The 12,745-nt window shown below is 52.9% G+C and overlaps 1 protein-coding gene across 2 annotated transcripts in view; it reads left to right on the top strand.

The window, feature by feature from the left end:
• RUVBL2 (RuvB like AAA ATPase 2) overlaps nt 1-12,745 on the top strand; it is a 26,356-nt gene extending 13,611 nt beyond the window's left edge. For both annotated transcript variants that reach the window (XM_017665613.3, XM_017665612.3), the window contains exons 2-15: nt 2,064-2,118; nt 3,718-3,773; nt 4,071-4,212; nt 5,803-5,932; nt 6,094-6,160; nt 8,182-8,288; nt 8,375-8,468; nt 8,773-8,896; nt 9,288-9,382; nt 9,482-9,600; nt 11,394-11,513; nt 11,896-12,025; nt 12,405-12,519; nt 12,632-12,745. In XM_017665613.3, coding sequence (XP_017521102.1) covers nt 4,083-4,212; nt 5,803-5,932; nt 6,094-6,160; nt 8,182-8,288; nt 8,375-8,468; nt 8,773-8,896; nt 9,288-9,382; nt 9,482-9,600; nt 11,394-11,513; nt 11,896-12,025; nt 12,405-12,519; nt 12,632-12,657 — 1,257 coding nt within the window. In that variant the 5' untranslated portion in view covers nt 2,064-2,118; nt 3,718-3,773; nt 4,071-4,082 and the 3' untranslated portion in view covers nt 12,658-12,745. The remainder of the gene's footprint in view (nt 1-2,063; nt 2,119-3,717; nt 3,774-4,070; nt 4,213-5,802; nt 5,933-6,093; nt 6,161-8,181; nt 8,289-8,374; nt 8,469-8,772; nt 8,897-9,287; nt 9,383-9,481; nt 9,601-11,393; nt 11,514-11,895; nt 12,026-12,404; nt 12,520-12,631) is intronic.

Raw genomic sequence — 12,745 nt, 5'->3', positions numbered from 1 at the left:
GACCATGTGGTGGCCAGGAAGCCTAAACTCTTGTTTCCGGAGAGAGGAGGCTCCCACTCGGTTGGATGCCTGCACCTTCTCTCACTCTCGTGGAAGGAGACCTGTGGAAAGGAGGAAGGGTTGGGGGCAGGTGGCCACAGGGCAGGGTCAGCAAGCTGGCAGGCAGCTCAGACTTCCTTTTTCTTATTAGAGATTATGACATACTCCAAAGTGTCAGAAAATTATATAGTACACACTCAGACTTTTTTAACAGCTCTATTGAGATCAGATTCACAACTTGCCCATTTCAAGGGTACAGTTCATATATATTCACAGTTGTGTGACCTTCACCTCATTCAGTTTTAGAACACTTTTATCACCCCAGAAGGAAACCCCACATGTCTTAACTGTCATGTGCCAATACCCCCATTCTCCTCCTGCCGGCTCTAGGCGACCACTAAACTTACTATCCAAATGGATTAGTCTATTCTAGACATTTCATATAAACAGAATCATACAGTGTGTAACCTTTTGTGTCTTCTTTCACTTAGCATAATGTTTTCAAGGCTCATCCACATTGTGGCATATATCAGAACTGCTTTCCTTTTTATGGCTGAATAATATCCCATCGTCTATATGTGCATATTTTGTTTATCCATTCATCTGTCAATGGACATTTTGGGCTGTTTCCACTCTTTGGCGAGTATAATTCCCAAACTGCCTGTGATTTTCCTGGTGATGCAAGTTGGCCCTCCCATGTCTCCAGGTGCCGTGTGAGGGGGGAAGGGAGCTGGGAAAGGGAGGAGGTCATCGAGAAGGGGCGGGCCCAGGCATCCGTGACTCCAGCGCTGGGCCAGCATCCAGGCTCTGCCCCACCGGCCCAGAAACTCCAGAGAATCACCCCTTTTCCCAACCTCTTTCTAGCCTCAAACTAAAGGGAAGCTGCTGAGTTAGGCTCTCTGCTGAGCTGCTCTAAGCAGTGGTCCCCAAATGTGGGGTATAAACATGCTCCCTCTCCTGATCTAGTCTGTACATGTTATTTTGATCAAATGAGAAGGAACAAATGAAGTCATCTAACCATGATCCTCTTGTCTCAAATGCAATCGGCTCGGAAAATGCTTATTTACGCGTGAAGTCTCCCAAAGGGTGTGCGCAATGACGGCAGAAAGAGTGTGAATCCTGCGCATTCAGGGGCTGCTGTTTTCATCCTCTTTGCACACCTGAACCCCTCGAATTGTCCCAGGTGGTGGTCATTCATCTCCCCAATATGAGAAGGGAGGGTGGCTGACTCCTCTCTTCGGAGAGCTGGGACATAGGGAGCCTCAGTAGCTGCTTGTCAGATGAGCCTAGCACGTCAGTATGTTATACTCAAACCTGAAACACTGAGCTCCAAAGTGAACAAGCAAACCGGGGTCCATGTCCTTCATAGCACTCACTCCCCTGGAGCCAAGAACACTGACCCATCAGCCTCCCTCCTGAAGGTGAGATTACACAGTGAGATTGGGCTCTCAAGGGATGTACTTCCTTCTGTCTGGACACCCAGAGACCCTAGAACTAGCCCAGCAGGGGTAGAGGTCAGGGGTGGGAGGGCTCCCATAGTGAGCGCTGCTTGATCTAATTCAGTGTGGGGGGTACAGGCTGGACTCGGGACCTGCACATGCAAAGGCCCAGTGACAGCCAGGGCAGCGCCGTGCAAGGAGGGCTGGGAAGTCAGCAGGGGCCAGACCACCTCCAGTGTGATGCCTGCTATGCCTTGGTGTCCCTTACAGTTGTGGGGAGCAGGGGAACTTATTCCTTCACCAAATAATTCCTGGGCACCCAATATATGCTGGGCCCTGGGGTTGGAGCTGTGAATGAGGCAGGCACAGCCCTGGCTTTCCTGGGACTCATAGTGTAGTGTGGTCAACCAACCAGCATCAGTCCGTTACAACTGGGAAGCGTGGGAGTGACTGATGTTTGGGCTGTGGGCCTGCTGTGGGGAAATGGCATGGAGGGGGCTTTCTCGGAGATGGGCGGGAAGGGCAGAGGAATTGGTGAAAACTAGGACCACAAGGGCTCTTCTGACACATCTTCCTCCACCCCAGACGGCCACAACCAAGGTCCCGGAGATCCGCGATGTGACGAGGATCGAGCGTATTGGTGAGTGAGCGTGCAGGAGTAGGACCTGGACCCTGCTTGCCCAGTGCACCCCTGACATAGCCAGCCTGCCAGGTCCCCCAAGACGGAGGTGGCCTACACATCCCCTGTCTGACGGGGGTGGACCCTGAGTTCCAGGGTGGGGTTGAATGGCACATGAGGGACCATGTTGGTGCCCAGCCTCAGGCTGCACTGCTGCTGGCGTGGCTACCCTGGCTGGGCTCGGGGGGTACTGGCATCTTGCTGGGAGATCATACAAGTGGACGCTCGCCTGGGGTTGGCCCTGAACTGAATGCCCCACACGCCCAGCACACACTGGGTGGGACATTAACTGTGAGGGCAGAGACCAGCTCTCATTCATTTCTAGCTGTTGTCCCCAGCACAGAACCTGGCAGAGCAGATGCTCAGCACATGCTCATGAAGGCATGAGATTGCATCCTACTGAGTCCTCGCTGTAGCCTCTCACGATGCATGTTGTGACTGTCATCCCATTTTTAGCTAAGGAATCTGAGACTCAGAGCAGCCAAGCACTGGTCAGGGCTCACACAGCCAGTGGGCATAGCAGGGCCAGCAGGGTGCGTCCTTCACAGAGAGCTTTACTTACCCAGAGGAGACTTCTCATCGCGTCACATTCATTCATTCTGTGCTGCCAGGAGAGGCAGTAAAGAGCTCGTGGCTTCTGGGAGCACCCTGCCATGTGCCTTTCTGAGCTGTGTCACCAGGGGCTAGTTGCTCTGGGTGCCTCAGTTTCCTTATCTGAAAGTGGAGCTAGGATAGTTCACCTCATGGGTTGATAAAAGAGTCCATGGGGATCCATATGAAGCATTTAATGTGCAGGGGCTAACCCTGTGTCAGCTCCTACAGGCCAGGCCTGCTATAACTGAGGACCTTATGGACACTAGCTGCACCCAGGACCAGCCCTCAGGGTGCTCACAGTCTAAGTACAGGGTCAACAAATCTTTTCTGAAAGAGCCAGAGAGTAAAACTGTTCTTTGTGGAAAATCTTCAGTTATGCTGTTGTGGTGTGAAAACAGCCAGGCACAGTATGTAAATGAATGGGCATGGCTGTGTGTCTGTAAGATATTCATGGAAACAAGTGGCTAGCCCTCAGACCTTACTCTGCCTGGCTCTGGTCTGTTGTAAAGCATTGAAATCATACTTCTTTACCTCTCCCTGGCTGTGTGGTCTTGAGCAAGGGAACTAACCTCTCTGAACGCCTTCTTCACATCCATGTCAGTGAGGGCCTGGGGTAGTGATTGAACCCCACAAGCATTCCAGGGGGATAACAGCTGGGATTATTTCTCAACCTGCAAGGCCACTTAGGCCATAAACACAATGTAATTGTGATCAGTAGCCCTCACAGTTAGTTCCTGACCTGATGATGCAGTTATCTGGGGCTCAGAGATTTTGGTCCTGCTCTGCTGTACCCTAAGAGCCACTTCTGTTTATTGAGCATTTACCGTGCCCAGTCATCCTCCCAGTGAGATGACTTGGCCCACCATTTGACCAAGGAGCAAGACAGGGCCCAGAGTGGCCACCCCGCCCCGCAGGCCACACAGGAGCTGGCCGGTAACCGTGTTTCTGCTTCTTTCCCTCCCACAGGTGCTCACTCCCACATCCGGGGCCTGGGGCTGGATGACGCACTGGAGCCGCGGCAGGTAGAGCTGAGGGGTGTGGGGTGGGAGGCCTGGGAGCTGCCATCAGAGGATACCCAGGGCCCTGGGGATTGTGGGCCTGTTATGCTCTCTTAGATCTTTGGCTACATAATTATAGAATTTAGCCTCGTGTAGAGTTTCCTTGGTTTTCAAAAATTGGGTGGAAAGGCTTTTTCAGCTTTTTGTCAAAATCCCAGCCAACAGCATCCTCTCTCATTTCACTAGCCAGAGGGTGGTAGTGATACAGTGGTAACCTGGTAGGAAATCACCCTGTGTGCCCTCTCACCTCCCACCCCACAGGCTTCCCAGGGCATGGTGGGTCAGCTGGCAGCCCGTCGGGCAGCTGGTGTGGTGCTGGAGATGATCCGGGAAGGGAAGATCGCCGGGCGGGCAGTCCTCATCGCAGGGCAGCCTGGCACCGGGAAGACGGCCATTGCCATGGGTAAGAGACCTCTCGGGGCAGGGACTCTTCCGGTCTCTGCCTGACAATCTCTCCTGTGTTAGTCAGGTCACATCCAGCCACAGTTAACAGACAACCCAAAACGGCAGTGGCTTAAACATTCAGGTTTCATTCTTTCACATAGAAGAATCTGAATGTAGGCCAGTTAGGGCTTGTTGAGCAGTTCCATGAAGTCTTCTGCCTTCCTGCCTCAGCATCCTCTGTACTTGCTTTCGTATAAAGGTCTCTTTGTGTTCCAAGCGGGTTGCTTAAGCTCCAGCCTTCCCACCCATACTCCATGTAGGATAAAGGAGAAAGAGGAATTGCAATGAGAGTGTACCTCCCTCCCTTGTAGCTAGCTCCCTTTAAGCAGCTGTCTTGGGACTCCCATATACTTTTGCTTATATCTTACTAGAACTTAATTATGTGGTTACACTCTGCTGCAAGATGGTGGAGACATTAAAACATTTTTTAATCTGTCAGTTTGGACCATTGCTACCTTAATGAAATGAGAGTACTGGAACTAAGGAAGAAGGGGAAGATGATCATCAAGAGGACAACCAGCATTCTCTTTCAATCCACTAGGAATTTAAGATCTTTTTCCTTATAACTGTCCCTGATCCTCTTGAACTCCTATCCACCCTTCAAAACCCTACTCAGGCATTTCTTCCTTGTTGAAGCTTTTCTTGACCTCCCTCCCCCACCCTCTTCCCATTCACTCACTTCTACCTTTTTGCTCAGACTGTGGGGCCAGACAGTGGGACTCAAGGTAACAATCAGGTTTTCAGCTAAGATAAAACAGCACCCTGGTGTACCAGGCCCTGGACTGGACACTGGGGACACTTAGATGATGAAGACCGAAGCCCTGACTTTAAAGTGTTTTGGTGTGGGGGAGGTGGTCGTGGACATAGTCTCTTCCACAGTGATGTGTGCTATAATGGAAAGAGGAAGCTCCTGACCCTTAATGGGGTGTGGGGGAGAATGTGGTGGCAATCGTCAGAGCCGGGAGGGGGCCTCGGTTCTTGGAGTGATTGTGTGAACAGCCCCGCTGTCTGCCTGCCAGCCCCAGGTGGGCCGTAGAGAAGGCTGTCCCTGTGCTGGTTCCCAGCCACATCATGGTGGGGCACCAGTGCATACTGCCTGCCACCTGTGCCAGCACTTGTTCTGCGATCATTCCTGTCATACGGAGGGGCAGACAGGCTCAGGGAGTAGACAAGGCCAAGATCACGTGGTCTAAAGTGGTGGAGCCAGGATTGGAACCTAGACAGTCTGGCTCCAGAGCTGTTACTCTTAACTCTTTCAGCCCCTTGTCCTTTAGCCCGCTTGGCTCCTCCACGCCCTGAGGCTAAAGAGCTCTTAGAGTTTGGGAGGTAGGCTTGGTGAGATTAGGGGTCTACTGGATGGTATGGGGTTCTAATCCTGGCCTCCCTGCGCAGCCCACCATCCCTGGCTTTCCCCACGTCTCCGTCTGCCCCGCCGTGCCGAGCCCATCTTCCTCCCCATCCTGAGGAAGAAGAGCTACTTGGATGCAGAGTAGGTGCTGGGAACCTGGGGCCAGGGCCACCCCACCTACCCAGACTGCCTCCTCCCCAGGCATGGCACAGGCCCTGGGCCCTGATACCCCGTTCACGGCCATTGCGGGCAGCGAGATCTTCTCCTTGGAGATGAGCAAGACGGAGGCGCTAACACAGGCCTTCAGGCGGTCCATCGGCGTGCGCATCAAGTAAGCCTGGGACGAAAGGCAGGGGAGGGTGACGCGTCCCTGTGGCCTTGGGGTGAGCCTTTGCCCTCACTGGCTTGTCCTGTGTCCAAGGGCTCATGGAAGTTAGTGATTCCCAAGGGCCCAGGTGTTGGGCTTGTTCCTCAGATCTGCTCTCTGTCTAGGGAGGAGACCGAGATCATCGAAGGGGAGGTGGTGGAGATCCAGATTGATCGGCCAGCGACAGGGACGGTGAGTCTGTCCTGAGCCTAGGCCAGCTCCAGGGCTGCAGGTCGGGGGTGTCGGGTCCGTGCTGAGGTCAGAGTCCCATGGGGTTCGAGCTGCAGATTGGAGCTGTCTGCAGGACTGCAGTAGGGGTCCGCTGAGTCGACAGTGCTTATCCATTTGTGAGGGGCACCATGAGCAGTTAAAACCAAGTGGTGGAATGGCAGAGAAGGCCTCGAAGTTTCTCGCAGGTAATTCCTGACAGTGAGGCTTAACAGCCTGTTGTGTGACATTTATACAGTATAGCACCAAAAGGTGTTTTCCCTCCAGCTTACTTGATAGATATGATTTGCTCCCTTTTTTGTGGCTGGGAATTCCTTTAATCTTTTTGGTGCAAAATAAAACAGATACAAAGAAACATGTAAAATAAGCATGTAGTCTAATAAATTATTAGAAAGCAGGTACCCTTATAACCACCAAGATGAGACACTGGAACTCTGCTGACCCCCCACCCCTTCCTCAAACCTCTTTCCACGACACCCCAAGTCTCCCCCCAGGGTAGCCCCCTCACCTGTAGTCACTTCTTTAAGTCTCGTGAATTTCATCACCCCACCCCACTCTCGCACATTCCTAGACACAGCCACTGGTACTGCCCGTGTTTAAAATCTAACTTTGAAGTCTGGTTTCCCCTTCATCTCTTTTTACCTTGTAGTTGATCTGTAGGTCTCTATTTTTAATTGAGGTAAAAATCACCTAACATAAAGTTAGCTGTTGGCCATCGAAGTGAGCAGTTAGTGGCCTTGGTGCATTCACGGTGTTGTGCAACCGTCACTCCTGTCCATTTCCAGGACATCTTCATCACCCCAAAAGGAAGCTCCATACCCATTAGGTAGTCACTGTTCCCCCCTGCCCCCACCATCCCCCAGCCTCTGGCGACCACTGGTCTGCTTTCTGTCTGTGGTTTTGCCTGTCCTGGACATTCATGTCACTGGAATCCTGCAACGTGTGACTCCTCGTGTTTGGCTTCTTTCACCTGGCATGCTGTTTTCAAGGTTCATCCCTGTTTGTAGTTCTCTTTTAAACATTGAATTACAGCTGCAAATAAAATGCTGCATAGAAGAGAATTTAAACATGCTTCAAGCCCACTGGCTTAGCACAGTCACCTTCTGTTTCTATGACTTGTCACATTCCTCTTTTTTGCATTGGCTCCTCATTTTCAATGGAAATAGATTTAAAACGCGTAATTACAGCAGCTTGTCCTTTTCATACCTGTGAACAGTCTCCTAAATTAACCCCATCTCTTGCCAATTAAATTTTGAATTTTAAAAATATGGTGGGAAGAGAATATTTAAACATACATTTACAAATATAAATCCAAAATTCATTTTACCACCTTCCCCAAGTCTACCCTTTTATCCTGCCACCCCGTCCCTACAAAAGGAACTGTGGAAATAACCCATGGACACACGAGATGGTTGGATTTGCTGGTAATAGCCTAGAAAACGTCTGGTTGTCTTGTGGGGAGGGATTGTGGCATTTTTGTTAGTGATTTGACAGTTGTGTACATTCCAAATGCTCACCACAATTACCATCTGTCAAGGCACAAAGAAATTACAATATGATTGACTATGTTGACACATACACCTTTTAAACTGTGTATACTGATCTAAATAGAATCCACCAACTGAATGAATAAGTTAATGAAAGAAAAAGAAAGGAGTGTTAGAGTGGGACCCTTTTGGCCATTTTGTAGGCTTTCAGGTCTGAGTTGTTCTGGTAGACTTTATCTTTTAGGTTTTTGTTTGTTTATTGGGCTTAGTAACAGCTTTATTGAGGTGCAGTTGACACAGTAAGCCGCCCTTGTTGGAAGTTTACTAGCTATTAAGTTTTGGCACATGTGTGCCACCCACAGAGCCATCACCACAGTTGTGACAGTGAATGTACCCATCAGCCCTGGGGGCATCCCTGCATCATGCCATTTTGAAGCTGTGTTAGGTAGATATTGGGGCCCTCTCTAAGCCCCTTGCCTGGCATATCACCCCTGTCAGGGTGCCAAGGTGGGCAAACTGACCCTCAAGACCACAGAGATGGAGACCATATATGACCTGGGCACCAAGATGATCGAGTCCCTGACCAAGGACAAGGTCCAGGCTGGGTGAGCAGCGGGGCCGCACTGGGTGGTGGGGTGAGGGGAACTTGGGCTCCCATCCTTCCTCACTCCTGCCCTCCTTACCCCTGCAGGGACGTGATCACCATCGACAAGGCCACGGGCAAGATCTCTAAGCTGGGCCGCTCCTTCACCCGCGCTCGTGACTATGATGCCATGGGCTCCCAGGTGGGCCAGGGCCCTGAGGAACCCCTCGCCCCAGCCTCTAGACACCCAGCCCCATGTCCCTGGCACTCCTGGTTCCTCCCTATGCCCTCTAGCACAGCTGGGCATGTTGCTCATGGTTCTGAGGTTCCCTAGTCCCTTCCAGGGCTCTTGAATGCCCTAGACTTGACAACCTCCTGGGCCTGGCGTTTCTGGATTCCCATTCCAGGGAACCCCGGTCTACCTCAGGTAGAGCCCATCTGGAACCCCTTTCATGCTGTTCTCTGCCCTTGTCTCCACCCCCTACACTTCCCCTCTGGCCCCGTAGACCAAGTTTGTGCAGTGCCCAGATGGGGAGCTCCAGAAACGCAAGGAGGTGGTGCACACCGTGTCACTGCACGAGATTGATGTCATCAACTCCCGCACCCAGGGTTTCCTGGCTCTCTTCTCAGGTGAGGCGCCTCGTCCTGCACGCTCGCCCTGCCTCCCAGTGCGGCCCCACGCATGACCAGGGCTTCTCCCGTCTCCCCCCGTCCCTGGGTGCTGTCTTCTGTTCTGTCTGTGCGTGTGGTTCATCCTCCCGCTCTGTTGCCCTCCGAGACCCTTTCTCGGGTCTGATGTGGGCACATCCCTGCCCCTACCCTCTTCCCCTGGGTTCTCTGTCTCTGTCCCTCTTCTCTCGAGATGCTTCAGGCTCCCAGGTCCTCCTGCTGCCCTGCCCCTCCGGTCTTGATCTTTCTTCCTGTGGCCCTGGGGTCTCGTCTTCCTCTGTCTTCACCCATCCTCCAGCCCTAGATCCCCATCTCCTCTCCGACACCCCCTGTGCCCCCCTGCCTCCCTCAGGCGACACAGGGGAAATCAAATCAGAAGTCCGAGAGCAGATCAATGCCAAGGTGGCGGAGTGGCGTGAGGAGGGCAAGGCGGAGATTATCCCTGGCGTGAGTATGGGGCAGGGCCAGGCGGGCAGCTCAAGGCGGGGCAGCCAAGAGGAAGGAAGGCCTGGCTGGTGGGTTCGACATGCGCGGTGTGGCCCCCAGGTGCTGTTCATCGACGAGGTCCACATGCTGGACATCGAGAGCTTCTCCTTCCTCAACCGGGCCCTGGAGAGTGACATGGCACCTGTGCTCATCATGGCCACGAACCGCGGCATCACCCGGTGAGCCGGCCGCGGGCCCCTCAGAGGGCCCTGGGGAAGCGGTGCTCTGGGAGGCGGGATCGCCACAGGGTAAACGGGGTGTGTTTGTTGAGCACCTCATTAGGGAGGAATATTTAAAGTTTTAGAAGGACACACAGCGACACAGTGATGTGTGTCGCACACTGTGGAAACCACTATTAGATCACTCGGACCTAACTATTCAATAAATGAAGCAGAACTTGGTATTTCTTTTGGCCTGAGAATGCGGTAGAAAAATTCCTGAGACATGCAGGGCACCTGCTCCCATAAATCTTGGGAACCTCGTGGTCCTAGAGTTTTTCCAGCACCCTCTGCCCTGCTGTCCCAGCTGGCATTCTTCCTAGCTCATCTACCTGTTGGCCCTTATGAAGAGAGAAGGAAGTTGGGGGCAAACAGCCCCCCAGTAGGCTGATGCCTGAAGGCTGCACCCAGCATATCCACCCCAACCCGTTGCTCAGCACTGCTCTGGCTGTGCAGAAGCCGGGGGGCGTCTTCTCCAGGGCCACAGCCATGTGCTGGTGAAACTGGCCAGCGGGGGTGGTTGTCACTTCAAGGAAGAGAGGAGCCTGGCGCTGGGGGCAGTGGGCAGAGTCACCCTGGCACTGTGCTCAGCACTGTTCCCGGGTGAACTGCTTGGACTCCCAAAAGAAACTCAAGAAAGTAGATACTGTGTCAGCCCCATGTTACAGAGGAAGAGAGCAAGGCCCAGGGGTGTGCTCAAAGTCACTTGCAGGTGGCAGGTCCAGACTTTGACCTTGAACTGACAGGATCAGATGGGATGGCCGAGAGCATCTTCGTAGTAGCTGTGGATCTGGGTGTGGAACCTGCGCTTGGGGTTGTCTGCTGGGACGCTCATTATTTGCAGATTCTGCTTTTGTGAATCTGCTTCCTCGCTAAGATCTGTAATCCCCAAATTTGTATTCGTGACTATTTTGTAGTCATTCATGGATGTGTGCAGAGCACCAAAAACATTTTGAGTTGCTTGACATGGATGCTGCACACTAAGGTCAAATACACTGTCTCCTAGTTTCAGCTCACATGCTGTAAACAGGTGTCCTTTTCATGATGTGTTTCATGCCATATCTGTCACATTGGCTGCTCTTTGTTGGTGGTTTTGCTGTTTAAAGTGGCCCCCACCTGTACAGAGTCCCTAAGCACAAGAAGGCTGGGATGTGTTAGACGAGCTTCGTTCAGGCCCAAGTCACAGGGCTGCTGGCCGTGAGCTCAGAAGGATGAGTCAATAACACATATTAAGTAAAGTTCTTTTAAACAGAAACCCATAAAACCAGGTTATATGTTGGTTGGTTGACAAAAATGTTTTGGCCGAAGGCTCAAAAGAACCTAATCCTGTACCCTCTAGGTGCAGTAGTTCAGTATTTGCTAATCAAATGCTCGCCTCTGCTCTGTAGCACGTCACTACCTGGAATAATGAGAATCAGCTGTATTTCCTAGCATCTGGGCCAGGCACAGCGGGGAACAGGACTGGCACAGCCCCTTCCCTAGTGCAGCTCTGTGTCAAGTAGGAGAGTGGACCTTGGTCCAGTAATCCCATAGATGTCTAGCTAAAACCAGCCTGACTCTGCAGGGGGATTGACGCAGTTAGGGGATGGCTACACAGCCAGGTGGTGATGCCAGCCGTGAGCTGAAGGTTAAGTGGCATTTGGCCCGGTGAGTGGGCTGTGCTGGAGCGCGTAGGTGGGGTGTCCTGAGGAGAGGGAACAGGGAGCTGGTTCTGGGAGCATCACCCTGAAGCCCTCCCTTCCCCTCCTCTCCAGAATCAGGGGCACCAGCTACCAGAGCCCCCATGGCATCCCCATCGACCTGCTGGACCGACTGCTCATTGTCTCCACCTCTCCCTATAGCGAAAAGGACACAAAGCAGATCCTCCGCATCCGGTGGGCAGCGCTGGGCAGATCAGGGTGTGGGCCTGTGAGGCAGGGCCAGTGTCCAGCCTGGTTGACAGACGGGGACACTGAGGTCTGAGGGGGAGGTCTCTGGGCCTGCAAGAGGTAGGCTGAGCTGGGCATCCAAGTAGTGGCCCCTCATCTGGGAGTGGAGAAGGGACGAGCCAGTAGCTGATAGTGGGTTGGAGAGGCTAAGGGGGCCCAGATTTGAGGCTCAGTGGCCCTTCTTGCTCAGCGTTCAGTGGTTCTGAGGATGCAAACTCCACATATCTGCCAAGAGATCTAGCAGGGCCCAGGGAGAAGGGCCAGCTAGGGGCTTGTTGCTGTCAGAGGCCCAGCCCTCGCTGAGACCCCTGCCCCCACCTGTCCACAGGTGTGAGGAGGAAGACGTGGAGATGAGCGAGGACGCCTACACAGTGCTGACCCGCATCGGGCTGGAGACCTCCCTGCGCTATGCCATCCAGCTCATCACAGCCGCTAGCCTGGTGTGCCGGAAACGCAAGGTGACCCAGTAGACAAGTCTGCAGGGGGCCAGATTGAGAGAGTGAATAGCCCACTACTCCCAGGGCTTCGAGGGGTTATTGCATTTAGTCCTAGAACATATGTCTGCAAAAGCAGGAAACTTTGATTTCTAGGGGCGATTTCTGAATCGCCCCGCCCAACATAGTAGGTGCTCAGCAAATATCTGTTGACTGTAAGTTGATGGACTTAAGTGCATTTGACAGATCAAGAAACTGAGCAATGGAGAGGTTACATCCATAGCCAGGCAGTGGCCAAGGTAGGATTTGAACCCAGGTGATCTGGCCCCAGAGCCCCCACCCTGACCCACCTCCTGGGAGGGGTCCCACTGAGGTCTCACTGTCTGTTCCTCCCTGTACGTAGGGCACAGAGGTGCAGGTAGACGACATCAAGCGGGTCTACTCGCTCTTTCTGGATGAGTCGCGCTCCACGCAGTATATGAAGGAGTACCAGGATGCCTTCCTCTTCAATGAGCTCAGTGAGTGCACCAGGGTCACACACACCCCCAGAGATGGGAGGGACCTGGTCTGCAGAGCTCAGGCCATGCCCTCTGGGCCACACTGACCGTGTGACCTTCCTTCTCCCCATAGAAGGCGAAACCATGGACACCTCCTGAGCTGATGTCACCCTTCACCCCCTCCAGCCTCTGTTTTCTACCAGAGTTCTGACACTGTGACTTTGTATAAAATGGTTCTAAAACTGGA

Source organism: Manis javanica, chromosome 17, assembly GCF_040802235.1.
Source record: "Manis javanica isolate MJ-LG chromosome 17, MJ_LKY, whole genome shotgun sequence".
Lineage (NCBI taxonomy): Eukaryota > Metazoa > Chordata > Mammalia > Pholidota > Manidae > Manis > Manis javanica.
Note: the sequence above shows the minus strand (reverse complement) of the source record. Positions and strands in the feature narration are given on the sequence as shown.